Genomic DNA, 13,933 nt, shown 5'->3' with positions numbered 1-13,933 from the left:
CCTTACTTTACAGGAGGCTACCTTGACCAAAGAACTCCTAAAAGCTGGAGTTGGTACAGCTCTAGAGTAACAAGAATCAAGTCCTAAAATTCCCTCCCTTGGACTTCAAACTACGGTATTTTGCACTGGGTCTGAGTCTAGACCCCCATAATTCAAGCACCATCCTTCTGTTTATATGGAAAACTGGCAGCAATGCCCCTCTGTTGAACTAACCCAAAGCCATTAGGGCACTTATAGCAGTGATGTGTATGTCCATGGAAAATGTGTAAGAGAAACGTATCGCAGCATAATCCTATACATGGTCCCCCCCCCTAAAATAAGCCCCTTTGGGTTTGGTAGGGCCACAATCGTATGCCCACTCACCTGGGAGTAAGTCCCATTGAACATAGTGGGCCTTACTTCTGAATAAACATGCATTAGGTTTGCCTACACACTTGACTGGGGATGCTGTTGAATCTTTGATCTTGTTCTTCTGAGACAGGGATGGCCTTGAATGTCAGATCATAAATAAGGTTCTTCAGATTATCTTTGCAGTGTGCTGTAAAGGAGATTTTCTTAGGGGAGGATTTTGATATGAAACTCTTCTCCAGGCAGGGGTGTGCCAGCTTTTGGGGCCCCCCAATATTTTAGGGGTGGGAGCTGGGCCCCCCCAATGTCCAAAAAACATGGAGGCTCCTCCTCCTGCAGTAGAGAAGAAGGTGGATCAAAGCAGCCTCTCACCGGTGGTGTTGGCAGCAGGAGGCAAAGGAAGGGCCACTGACCATTAGAGCTATGTGGCCACTGTGTTTGGCTCTGCTCCCATCTCCTTCTGACTTTCTGCGCACAAACTTTGGCCCCCCTGCCCCCATCACCCTTGAAAGCTGGCGTCTCCAGGTCATCAGTTTTCCCCTAAGTTTGGTGAACATTTTTTAATTCAAGAAGGAACTGACTTCCGGATGCATTTTTAATGTGAACGGATAGGTGAATTTAAGCCTACACCATCAGACTCTACCTTCAGTTACAGAAATGCAAATGAAACAAGATGTTAATCAGTTAATTGCACCAGTTAGTTGACAAAATGCCTTTAGTTCCAAATGTGAAGAGCACACCAAAAGCTTTTATTGTTTTCTACCATGGTTTCTACTACCTTGGAAAGACTGCATTTTTTTTTGTTTTAATCCAATCCTAACACAAATCTAAAACCAGCGTGGGTGGCATTGTATATACCGTTTCTCTTCTGTTTTATTCGCTAGACAAAGAAGCATAAGGGAGACTCAAAACACATTTTAATGCCACATATGAACACATCTTTTCATTTTGGTTCAACCAACAAGACAACTTGTTGAGTCATAAAAGCGCACCACCAGTAGAAAATCAAAACAGTGATCTAACAGTGGAGGGTGTGTCAGGGATTTGCTGGCCTGGCAGAGATGCCCATGCATATGTTTCAGAAATTTAGTAATCCTGCACTCAGTCCAGCAAAGTCTTCTTACAAACAACTCCCAACTTCCTTAAGCAAGAGGGCGGAAGATTCTATTTACCCTTTTGGTTCAGGAGTTAGCATTTTACATTATAAACTGTTAAGACTCACAACATTCCTATGACCAAGAACAGGCTGATATGATTTAGTGGTGGCAATGCAGAACAGGAATTGGAGCAGGAAGGGTAAAACTTGAAGGCCATGTACACAGTATATTTTTGAAGCACACTGCAAGCACATCCTTTCCCTCCAAGAATTCTGTACACTGTCTTTCATTTAGGGTTGCTGGGAATTGTAACTCTGTGCTTTAAAGCTATAGTGTTTGCACAGTCAAATGTTATTAAGCATTTTTTTAAAAAGCATATTCAACACTGCCACTGCTATTTTGAAGAAACTAGCAATTGTTGCTGGTGAGGAGTGGCGATCAAACAGGAAACTAAATAGCAATACCTCTTCTCCTGCAGCAAAGACTGGAAAAGAGTGGGGGAGAAGGACGCGCACAAAAAAGCAGGAAGTCCCTCAGATCTATCCATAGCTGTCAACCTTCCCTTTTTTGTGGGAAATTCCCTTATTCCAGCGCTGTTTCCCGCTGCTTCCCGCTGCTATCCCGGATTGTTAGATATCCCATAGACTGTCCCCGGGACAGGTGAGGCTGCTGATCCCTTATTTTTGAGGCTGCTGATCCCTTATTTTCAAATCTGAAAGTTGACAGCTATGGCTATATCCATGCTATAGACATAAACTACTTAAATTGTTATCTCTGATATGATTTAGGGGACCTGCAGATGTTGGTCAGAGCAGTGGTGGTAATACAGAACAGGAAGTGGAGCGGTAAGGGTAAAACTTGAAGGCCATGTACACAGCATACATTTGAAGGTTTCTTTAACACAGGAGCCCTAGCAACATCACCAAAGTACAATTCCTAGAATTGTTGTGGAGGAAAGAGCAATGGCAGATACAGTGGTATAAAACCGAGACATAATATGATGTAGACCATCCAATAGAAATAGTACATCTTAGGGTCAAACTGTATGTTTTTCAGTAGCAGATAGTGTGCTTAGGAAAAGCACACCATTTTATTAACAAAAAGCAACCAGGGTCCCACGCTCTGAATTAGGGCTGTGGCACAGAGAAGGGTTAAACCTTTTGCCCTGTGCTGCTTTCCTGATGGAATAGTACTCCCAAAGCTTGTCGTTGCCCCATGGTGATGATATATATACTGCAAATAGCACCTTCAGCGGCAAAGAGTAGAAACAGGGGCAGCTGTTTCTCATAGGAAAATGGTGCAGGAGGAAAAAACAGCATCACCTCCCCCAAGCCTGATGCAAATTCATTTAAGGATATATTTGAAATAAGTAACATATGAAGGAGGGTTATTTATGTGAACGGTTATCACATGATGACTGGACTGCCAACTCTCATGTTGCATGGCCAGATTAGTGGTGGCCCCTGATATCTGCATGTTGAGCATAGATATCTGAAGAGATGCCTTATATGTGCGTAGCTGCTCTCACTCAGGGGCTCCATACAGTTAGGATGTCAGCGCAATTAGGGAGCCCAGTCATAAGCAAGCCTGTGCATTAGCAGTTGCTTGTGATCGGGGCCTCCTCTTCCGAGCTCAGCCTGTGGACATCAGGGGTTGGCTAGGCCAGGTGCATGACATCAGGGATGGGGCAAGTGGATTGCTCTGTTGGACATCACATGATGCCCCTTCGTGCAAGCAATATGTCCTACAATGAGGGACAGCAGGATCTTTCACCTGCAGCTTTCTAAGTTTCTAATTTTTCCAATCTTAAATGCAGTAATTTGAGGGCAAATAATCCTCATGAAAATTCTTAAGCATTTTGGTGCAAATTTGTCCTGATAAACACATTTTTCTATGTTATTTTATATGCAGTTTCTCCTAATATAGTGCATTTTTGTATTGTATTTTCACCAATAGCTTTATTTTTCTGCACATTGCAACCAGCCCCATCGTTCAGCCCGGACACTGAGGTCCAGCGCCGAGGGCCTTCTGGTGGTTCCCTCACTGTGAGAAATGAGGTTACAGGGAACTAGGCAGAGGGCCTTCTCAGTAGTGGCGCCTGCCCTGTGGAATGCCCTCCCAGTAGATGTCAAGGAAATAAGCAACTATCTTACTTTTAAAAGAAGGCAGCCCTGTTTAGGGAAGTTTTTAATGGCTGATGTTTTAATGTAATTTCAATATTTTGTCGGAAGCCGTCTAGAGTGGCTGAGGAAACCCAGCCAGATGGGCGGGGTATAAATAATAAATTGTTATTATTATATAACCACATATATACATTTTTTTGTAAGCATCTGATTGGAGAACTGCATTGCAAAAATTGGATGGATGTGAATTTCAAAGGATGGCTTTGTTTGGGGGTCTCGTATTGTTTTGAAAAGTGACAATTTGATAGAGTCACATTTAAATGTGAACTGAATAAAATCTTTCCCTCACACCTACCTGTTGTGTGGCCAACAGTTAGCTTAGCTGCAGCAACATCGTACAAGAGAAAAGCCTGTGTACAGCATTCTGCCTTAATTGTTCATGTGTATGCAATTAAATGAGTGTGCTTGGGCTACATCCAGCAATTTCTTACTTAACGTCTAGGGACCCTGGGGAGGAAATTACATACTGAAGAATGGCAACCATTCAAAATTTAAGCAGGGCATTCATAAGAGACCAAAGCAAGGACTGTAATTCACCAGAAACGTGGGCCAGAAATAGGGACTGATCTTAATGTCTATGATGACATGAAGGTTGACTGCAAAAACATGAATTGTTGTGGGAATGGCTTTTTAATTTTACAGCATTGGTCCCCAACAAAGCCCACTTTGTGGAACATCCTTTGCTAAGACCACGAGCTTTTCAAAATAGATTTTGAGATTTGAGCCTGGGTATCAAAAATCACACTCACCATAATATATCCAATATACATTTTGGAATATTGTTTGGGACAGGAATGGGGAACCCATGACCTTCAGATGTTGTTGTACCCCACTTTCTACCAGTTCCAGCCAGCATGGTCAGGGCTGATGGGAGTTGTAGTTCAACAATACCTGGAGAGCCACATTTGCCCCATCTCTAGGTCAGAAGGATAGGCTAGGGCAAAAGAACAAGAAAATACAGGTAATTTTCAGTGCTGTGACTGATGAGACAATGACCAAGGTCTACACTAGCATGACATCGCCTTTATTAACTAGTGTAGCAATACCTCATTAAATCTATAAACCATTGACACACAGTCAAGAGAAAAAGAAAATTAGCAATGGGTTCATGGGTTTACAAGCTTTCGGAAGATCGTCTCCTATAGATGCCTCAGTTCTCCTGACAAGTGTGGTCATTTTCAAGGCCTTAGGAGAGCACCATTTCCTGGAATTCTGCACCAAAAGGGGGAAAAAGGTCATTTGCAAAGTTCACTTGTGTAATTCAGACAGTTGCTTGTCTACACTGCAAACTCTCATGTAGTGACAGCACAAGATATGGCAGAGAGGGAGTTATGAAATAGGTGTGAAAAATATTGGAATATAGAAGCTGAAATTGTGGAAGTGCTACAGGTTGGTGACTGTGAGTCTTGTAGCTTTGCAAGTGAGACTTTGCAGTGCCAGGGAACAAAAACGACAAATTTGGACAAGGCTAGACTATGTGGACAGAAACTAGGTTTCATCAAGGAGAATGGGTCCATGTATAGCTAGTAACCTCCAAATTCAGGAGCAGTATACCTCTGAATTGCCAGTTGAGTGGAGAACAATGGGGAGAAGCTTATTGCCCTAATGTCCTGCTTTTGGCGTTTCCAGAAGCATTTGGATAGCCACTTTTGGAAATCAGGAAACTGGGCTAAATGTTGCAACAGGTGACTCTTGTCAATTTTGGTTTCTCACTTGTGATGATGATTAATAATAATTCACTTACAAACCACATTTTACATGTGCCTCAAGGTGACCTTTGCATCAGTTTGTAATGCTCCTTATGAAAATTTGTCAGCATATTGGTATGTATTTTCCCTAATGTAAATAATTTCCCTTAATATAATGCGTCTTGGGGTGTTTGTTTGTTAGAGAACTGCACCACCCAATTCGAATCCTACCTGTATTTCTGCTCATATATCATTTTGGGAAGGGTGGAACCACAGCTGATAAAGGCACCCATTTTATTAAAGCCACCTCTTTCTCCCCCCCCCTTCTCTCCCCCCCCCCACCTGCTTGTGCAATAGTTATCCTGGGGGCGGGGGAAGAGGCCCTATTCCTATGAATGAACCTTTTTGTAATGTTAATTGATAACTGGCTTGAGGCTGTGGCTGCAGTTGCTGTTAGATGAGGAGGAAGGAGAGGCAGAGGAAGTCATAGGTGGGGAACAGCCCAAGAGGAAGGATGGGCACCCCAATACAAGGGGGGCAGTTGTGCTGTCTCTCTGTCTTGCCCCATCCTGTCCTCTCCCCCTATAGATTGTGTAGCACTGGGGGAGGGTGTCAATAAGCCATGGTAAAGGTAAAGGACCCCTGGACGGTTGAGTCCAGTCAAAGGCGACTATGGGGGTTGCAGCACTCATCTCACTTTCAGGCCAAGGGAGACAGCGTTTGTCCACAGACAGCTTTCCAGGCCATGTGGCCAGCATGACTAACCCGCAACAGAACACCGTGACGGAAACTAGAACACACCAAAACGCCATTTACCCTCCCGCCGCAGTGGTACCTATTTATCTACTTGCACTGCTATGCTTTTGAACTGCTAGGTTGGCAGGAGCTGGGGCAGAACAATGGGAGCTCACTGCCAATCTTCTGATCAGCAAGCCAAAGAGGCTCAGTGGTTTAGACCACAGCACCACCAGCGTCCCATGAGGGGAGGCTAGGCAGCGGGTGGAGCCATAGGGGCCAACCCCATTCTATCATTCTATCACCAAGAACCTGGTGATTTCCCTGCTGTTGACAGCAGACCCACACCCCTCACAGGTTTCATCTGGCCTCAGATGCCTGATGCTGTTCTTGAACTCTATAGCCTCACCTTAGACATCTGTACCTGTACCATTGCAATCCTTGATCAAAGCTTGCTTTCTTACTCACACATAAGAGCCTCTGTTGAAGTGTTGTTTACCAGGACAAGGAGATGATTAACCTTTCCCTCCCTAGCTGTCCATGTTGAAAATGCAGCAATTAGGTAGGCTTAGTACATAAAAGTTTCATTTGCATAAATGGAACCTTTTCTAAATCCAATCACTGCATAGGTGGCTGAGGGAGGGAGACTATGGGGCAGAGCTATTTCCCTGGAATTTAAGAGCCACATACCCAGTTGGTCGTGGCTCTTTGACCTGGTTCACTATGAGAGTGAGCAGAGCATGAAAAAGTCTGTTAAGTCAGATTCCCCTACCCCCACCCTAGAGAGCCAGTTTCTAGGATAATACTTGCAGAATGGAATCACCAGTAGGTGAAAGAGCCTACCCTCATGGAGAGATGCAGGCCGGCCCATATATTTGGTTGTTGGGGCATTTGTGCTTAGCACTAATCTCATAGAGGGTGCCAGTCAGGCAGTTTCTAGGAGAAAGGGAAGGCGGCAGAAACAGTGGATAGAGGTGACAGGATTAACCTATGCTGGACCATTCAATATCATCCACATTCGTACCTTCAGCCCCAATCTTCCCATCTCCATCGTGGTCTCCCGCTGCCAAAAGGGTTTTGGTTTCTGTAGCTGTTAACACTCGGGCCCCACTATCAAACCTCTGGAGGAAAAACCTAGTAAGGGAAGAATAAAGCGTATACAACTGAATGCCATTGAATATACAACTGCCTGAAGAGGAGTCCTGAGCAACACGAAACCTTGTTAACCTCAGTTACACACTGACCTAGTTTGCCGTAACACTAAGAGCACATTCACACCACACATTTAAACTTTAAAGCACTGTGACAACGCTTTAAGTAGTCATGGAATTAAGTCCCCAAAGAATTGTGGGAGCTGTGGTTTGTTAAGGGTGCTGAGAGTTGTTAAGCGGCTCCTATTCCCCGAACTGAGCTACAATTTCCCAGTCTTTCTTGTGAGAAGGGATTTACTGTTAAACCACTCTAGGAATTGTAACTCTGTGAGGGTCTCATAGCAACTCTTAGTCGCAGGGGTCAGCAAACTTTTTCAGCAGGGGGTCGGTCCACTGTCCTGCAGACCTTGTGGGGGGCCGGACCATATTTTGAAAAAAAAAATAATGAACGAATTCTTATGCCCCACAAATAACCCAGAGATGCATTTTAAATAAAAGGACACATTCTACTCATGTAAAAACACGCTGATTCCCGGACCATTTGCGGGCTGGATTTAGAAGGTGACTGGGCTGGATCCGGCCCCCGGGCCTTAGTTTGTCTACCCATGTCTTAGCGCCATTAACAAACTACAGCTCCCAGATTACTTTGAGGATAGCCAAGGCTGTTTAAAGTGGTATCAGAGTCAGTGGCGTAGCGTGGGGGGTGCAGTGGGGGCCAGCCGCACCGGGCGCAATATCTGGGGGTTAGGGTTAGGGGGCGCCAATCCACAGGTTAGGGGGCGCAAATTACTTGCCTTGCCCCGGGTGCTGACAACCCACGCTACGCCACTGATCAGATTGCTTTAAATATATGGTCAAACCACAGCTAAGCATGAACAGGCAAGTGTGCAAGAACTCAGGAGGAAAATCACACCCACTTTGCTCCTTTCCTGCTGCTTGAATCGTGGTCCCCCTGAGCTTTCTGAATCAGACCATGAGTTGGAAGTATTTGAGGACAGGGACTCTCAATGTGAGGAGAGGAGATAAGAGTATGAAACAAATCCTACTTGATGAACCCCCACTCTCTGCCTCAGACAATCTCAGGCCAGGGCAGGCCAGGAGCACTAAAGCACTCTCCTGCTTTTGATCCTCAGCACATGGTATTCAGAAGTTCACTTCCTATGACACTAACTTGAGGTAATATATTCATTGGAACAAGGAGGCATCAATAGCTTTATCCTCTACAAATTTGTCTAATCCCCATTGCCTAGGAGATTTTCTTCTCCCGGACAGACGGTGGCGGTGGAGAGGAGGGAAAACTGGGCACCAACTTTACCAAATGGAGAATGGTCAGAGGAGCAAGGAACTAAAGCAGAAATTGAGAACCTGTAGTCTTCAAGGACTCCACTCCCATCAGCCGGAGCCAGGTCTGATGGTGATTGGATTCCAGCAACGTATATAGGGCCACAGATTCCTCATTCCCCAGTTTAAAAAAATGTTGTTACATAAAGTGGGATGCAAATGAATAGGCATTTTTTACCTCCCACATTTTAAAGATTTCTCGCAATATTAGTGCTATTTTAAATCAAGCTGATTAGGTTTTATGGTAGAAGTGACTACTAGCAGATTCCCCCAGGAAATCATTGAGCAGTTCAATAATTTGCATGTTTATTCAAAAATAAATCCTGCTGTGTCCAGTGGGGCTTAGACAGGGGAGGAGGAAGGGGGGTGCAGTGGGGGTGGTCTGAGTTTGAGTTTGGATTTGATATCCCGCTTTATCACTACCCTAAGGAGTCTCAAAGGGGCTAACAATCTCCTTTTCCCTTCCTCCCCCACAATGAACACTCTGTGAGGTGAGTGAGGCTGAGAGACTTCAGAGAGAAGTGTGACTGGCCCAAGGTCACCCAGCAGTTGCATGTGGAAGAGCAGGGAATCGAACCTGGCTCACCAGATTACGAGTCCACTGCTCTTAACCACTACACCACACCACTGAGGGGGGTGACAAAATGCTGGGCGGCACTCACTGCAGGGCCTGCAGCACACCCAAGCCAGGCGTCTCTCCTGTGAGTGACGTGGTGGCTTGGGCGCCCACAGGCTCTGCGCTGCCCCAAACGATTTGCCCGCGGCCTCCCCCTCAGGCAGGCAGACTCCTTGGAGGCCCCATGGAGCGTCCTGCCCTGACTGGCCCCACCCCCGTCCCTGGGCGCAGGGCACACGCACTACCCCAGGTGCCCAATTGGCTTGCTCCGCCGCTGGGCTTAGGCTGTGTAGACGCTGTCTTTGAAGCGCATTTGAAGCACATTCTTTCTCTCAAAGAATTCTGGGCACTGTGGTTTCCCTTCCAGTGTTTACAGTTCCCAGCAACCCTTAACAAACCACAGTGCCCATAATTCTTCGAGGGAGAAGAATGTGCTTTATAGTCATAGTACCCAGAAAGAGTGCACAGGGTGTCTGTTAAATATGGTCCATGCTTATTTTATATTCAAACCAAGGACGCGCCAAAGAAAGGAGAGAAACACAAAAGGAAGAGAGATGTCTAGGCAACTTCAAAAGTCAGAGAAAGAGAGCAAAGGGGAGGTGGAGCCTCACTTCAGTTCATCTTCTTCAATGTAGCCGCTTTGATCATTGTCTAGGATGCGGAAGAGATCCTTCAGTTGGCTGCTGCTCTTTTTGGACATGCCACTTATCTGAAAGAATTTTTTGTAGTTGAAACTATCTGGAGCTAAGACAGAAAAAGAAAGCTGCTGTTACCTAGGAGCTTGGAATACAGATGAAGATGGTCATTTTTTTTTGGTACCTATGCATCCTGTCTCCAAAAGTTGCTCAGATCCTCTTATGGGTTCTGTGCATGTGTGCGCTTACAAGCGGCATTTTAAGATTTCTTTCACACATGCCTGCGTCTCACTGCATTATCTCTGCGAGGGATCCGTTGTCGAGTGGATCAGACTTAATGCATTTCTGTCTTTGGCATGGTTTATTTATTTGATTGTTTCATAAAATTTATATACTGCTTGACTATAAAAAACCCCCCAAAACTAAAAACACCAAACCTCGAAGCAGAATAAAACAATGAAATGATTGCCAAAAACAGTTCAAAATAACAATAAAAAACATTTTAAAAAAATAATTAAAATCAACGATAAGGTGAAAACAGATTAAAAACACACAGCAACATTGTACACATCTGGGTAGGCCTGCCTAAACAAATATATTTTTTTACAGGTGCTGAAAAGATTACAGTGGAACCTTGGTTCTTGAACGGCTTAGTTGATGAACAAATTGGCTCCCGGACGCTGAAAACCCAGAAGTAAGTGTTTCGGTTTCCAAACGTTTTTTGGAAGCCAAACGTCTGATGCGGTTGTCGGCTATTGTTTCGGGGGGGGGGGGGCTGCGCTAATCAGAAGCTACGCCTTGGTTTTCAAACGTTTTGGGACTTCCGGAATAGATTAAGTTCGAGAACCAAGGTTCCACTGTGCTGTGAATGGGCTTGCCTGATGTCAGTAGGCTGGGAATTCCAAAGTGTTGGATGCTGCCACATGAAAAGTTCGATTTATTACAATTGCAAAGCAAGTATTGTGTGGCACCTGTAACAGTGCCAGTTCCGCAGGAGGATCCCGTGGTCAAGGTACTCAAAAACCAACAGGAGATCAAGAAGCAGGAACAGGGTCATACTCCCCCACCCCCTCTCTTCAAAGGTCATCCATCGGGGTGACCAACGTCCACTCAGACCCGAATCCTGGTTGGGAAGGATCTAAGAAATTTGTGATGTCCAAGAATGCTTGGAGATACCTCCTGCCCAATCCTCTCCACCACCCAGTGGCGTAGCGTGGGTTGTCAGCACCCGGGGCAAGGCTAGTAATTTGCGCGCCCCCCCCCCGCTGCACTGTCCCTCCCCCAGATAGTCCCTTGCTCTCTCTCCGCACCACACCGCACCGCACGCCTGGCACCCTCCCCTCCACAGTGGGCGGCGACCCGGCGGCTCGGATCGGATTCGCACAGCCAGCACTGCAGTGAGAGAGAGTGAGTGAGCCAGGTAGGGGCAGAGAGCTGCGAGTGCGAGCGCGCCCCCCCCAGATGTTGCGCACGGTGCGGCTGGCCCCCCCTGCACCCCCCACGCTACGCCACTGCCACCACCTTCCCTCCAAAGGAAAGATTTGTAACTGGTTGATAAGGGGGTCCAGAGCTGGTTTATTTAGGAGTGTGGGTCCAGAGCTGGTTTCTTTAAGACAGGGGTCAGCAAACTTTTCCAGCAGGGGCCGGTCCACTGTCCCTCAGACCTTGTGGGGCGCTGGACTATATTTTGGAAAAAAAATAATGAACAAATTCCTATGCCCCGCAAATAACCCAGAGATGCATTTTAAATAAAAGGACACATTCTACTCATGTAAAAACATGCTGATTCCCAGACCGTCCACGGGCCAGATTTAGAAGGCGATTGGGCCGGATCTGGCCCCCGGGCCTTAGTTTGACAACCAAACCAAACCATACCATACATTAAATGTGTGATTGCATCCTTCAAAATAGCAGCTGCAGGGATTTATTTAACTTAGAAAAACCTACAGGCTGTTTAATGAGAAAAATAACATAAGTAGCTCACAAAATGAACTTACAAATGAAACACAGATCAAATACAATGATGAGATAAAATAACTGAATTGGAACCTGTGTATTCAGAACACTGGTGTAGTTAGGTAATTTAGGACTCTGGACTTCAAGGTTTCTTGGAGGCCTTCCTCTAGGTGGCAATGTGTATTATACTTCATTTACTGCTGTGTTTGGATGCCCTCCTGCTTTTTCTGTTGTCTAGGGCTGGGAGCAAACTATAGGTGGTGGACGTCGTGCTTGTCAATGTTCTGGCAGCATCAGGCTAACTACTACCTTGAGCGCTTAACCTCATCTTCAGAGAGGAAGCAGACTACAAATGGAAATACAATAATATGGTGGAAGACAGCATCTTGGGTTAGGTCAGTGACTGAGAACCTGTGGCCATGAGGTGAGGTGAAAGAATTTGCCTCAGGGGCAGATCTGACCTCTGCCCCACCACCACCCTACTGCCACTGTTGCACCACTGCCAGCCATGCTGTGGTTCTGCTCACGCCACCTCTGCTGCCGCCACAGTACCCTTGCCCTCACCCCAACACTGCGTCCTCACCGCTGCTACTGTGTTGCTGCAGCAGCCTGCATGCAGCTGTGACATACCCGCCAATATTTCTCTGGTGAAAATAGGGATGATGATGAGGATAATAATACTTTCCCATCTGACTGCGTTGCCACAGCCACTTTGGGCAGCTTCCAACATACCGTATTTTTTGCTCTATAAGACTCACTTTTTCCCTCCTAAAAAGTAAGGGGAAATGTGTGCGCGTCTTACGGAGCGAATGCAGGCTATGCAGCTATCACAGAAGCCAGAACAGCAAGAGGGATTGCTGCTTTCACTGCGCAGTGATCCCTCTTGCTGTTCTCGCTTCTGAGATTCAGAATATTTTTTTTCTTGTTTTCCTCCTCCAAAAACTAGGTGCGTCTTGTGGTCTGGCGCGTCTTATAGAGCGAAAAATACGGTATATAAAAGCACAATAAAATACGAAACATTAAAAAAACCTTCCCTATACAGGGCTGCCTTCAGATGTCTTCTAAAGGTTGTACAGTTACTTATCTCCTTGGCTCGGGGATCATGTAACTCCATGCTCTTCAACATTTCTCCCATGAAAATAGGGATGTTCTTAGGAAAACTGGGATATTCCAGGATCAAATCAGAAACCGGGATGGCTTCTGTAAACATGGGACTGTCCCTGGATAACAGGGACACGTGGAGGGTCTGACATAGGCAAGGCTGTAGTTGCAGCGGCAGGATGGGTAGCAGTGCAGATGCAATGTTGGGGGCAGGGAGGGTGCCTGGATTTGTGGGTGGACAGTGCTGGGCAGGGGGAGGCAGCAGGGTGTTTTGCCCACAGTGACAAAACCTCCTGGACCGTGCCTGCCTGTGTGGCTGTCCAGAAGTTGTTGGAATCAAAGCCTAATCAACCCCAGCCACTGTGGACAAGTTAGGAATTTTGGGAGCTATAGTACAGCAACATCTGGAGAGCCATAGATTCCCCATTCCTGAACTAATGAACCTTTGGGTCACATTCTTGCCATAGATTTAAAGCCTATCACTTCACCCACAGAATCCTGGGAGCTGTGGTTTGCTAAGGGCACTAGGAATTGTAGCTCTTTGAGAGGGAAACTACAGTTCCCAAGATTCTTTGTGAGTAAGCCATGTCTGCTAGGGTGGTATAAATGTGTTTTAGATGCAGCTCTTAGATTAGTTACACAGACAATTTTACCTTGACAGTCTCTGATTGCAGCAGCAATATCAGAAGGGCTGATGATGTCGCTGATACTCATATTAATCTGTCCCAAAAGACAAAAAAGCAAAGTGCTATAACAAGGCAAGCGAGCTCACCCTTTCACTCAGGGAACGGAAGAGATACGAGAGAAGAAAAAGCAAGGGGCATTGCATTCGGCTTTAAGACAAAACCTATTAATATGTATCTTTAAAACTGTCTACACAATCAGCATAAGCATGGCTGGATCTAGAAAACATCAAAGAAGCGTTTCAGTTTAAAGCGTTGTAAATTTAAACAGGGAAAACAGGTGGAGATAAATGGGACTCTGCATCACCATCTGCTGGCACAACGTTATATTGCATATACAACACATATAAATTGCTTTTTCTATAGCAGTCTAACTGAGTCCCACGTTGGGATAAACCT

General features: G+C 45.7%; 1 protein-coding gene across 1 annotated transcript; it reads right to left on the bottom strand.

Moving 5' to 3' along the window:
* Nucleotides 1-4,814: 4,814 nt before the first annotated feature.
* Nucleotides 4,815-13,565, bottom strand: LOC310664766 (parvalbumin, thymic CPV3; the record flags this gene model as incomplete). The annotated part of the gene is made up of 4 exons (XM_083414315.1): nt 4,815-4,840; nt 7,076-7,185; nt 9,771-9,903; nt 13,505-13,565. 4 exons carry the CDS (start codon nt 13,563-13,565, stop codon nt 4,815-4,817), a joined length of 330 nt encoding a protein of 109 aa, XP_083270441.1.
* Nucleotides 13,566-13,933: the final 368 nt, after the last annotated feature.

Source organism: Podarcis tiliguerta, assembly GCF_965153285.1.
Source record: "Podarcis tiliguerta genome assembly, chromosome: 14".
Lineage (NCBI taxonomy): Eukaryota > Metazoa > Chordata > Lepidosauria > Squamata > Lacertidae > Podarcis > Podarcis tiliguerta.
This window is presented reverse-complemented; position numbering and strand designations above follow the sequence as displayed.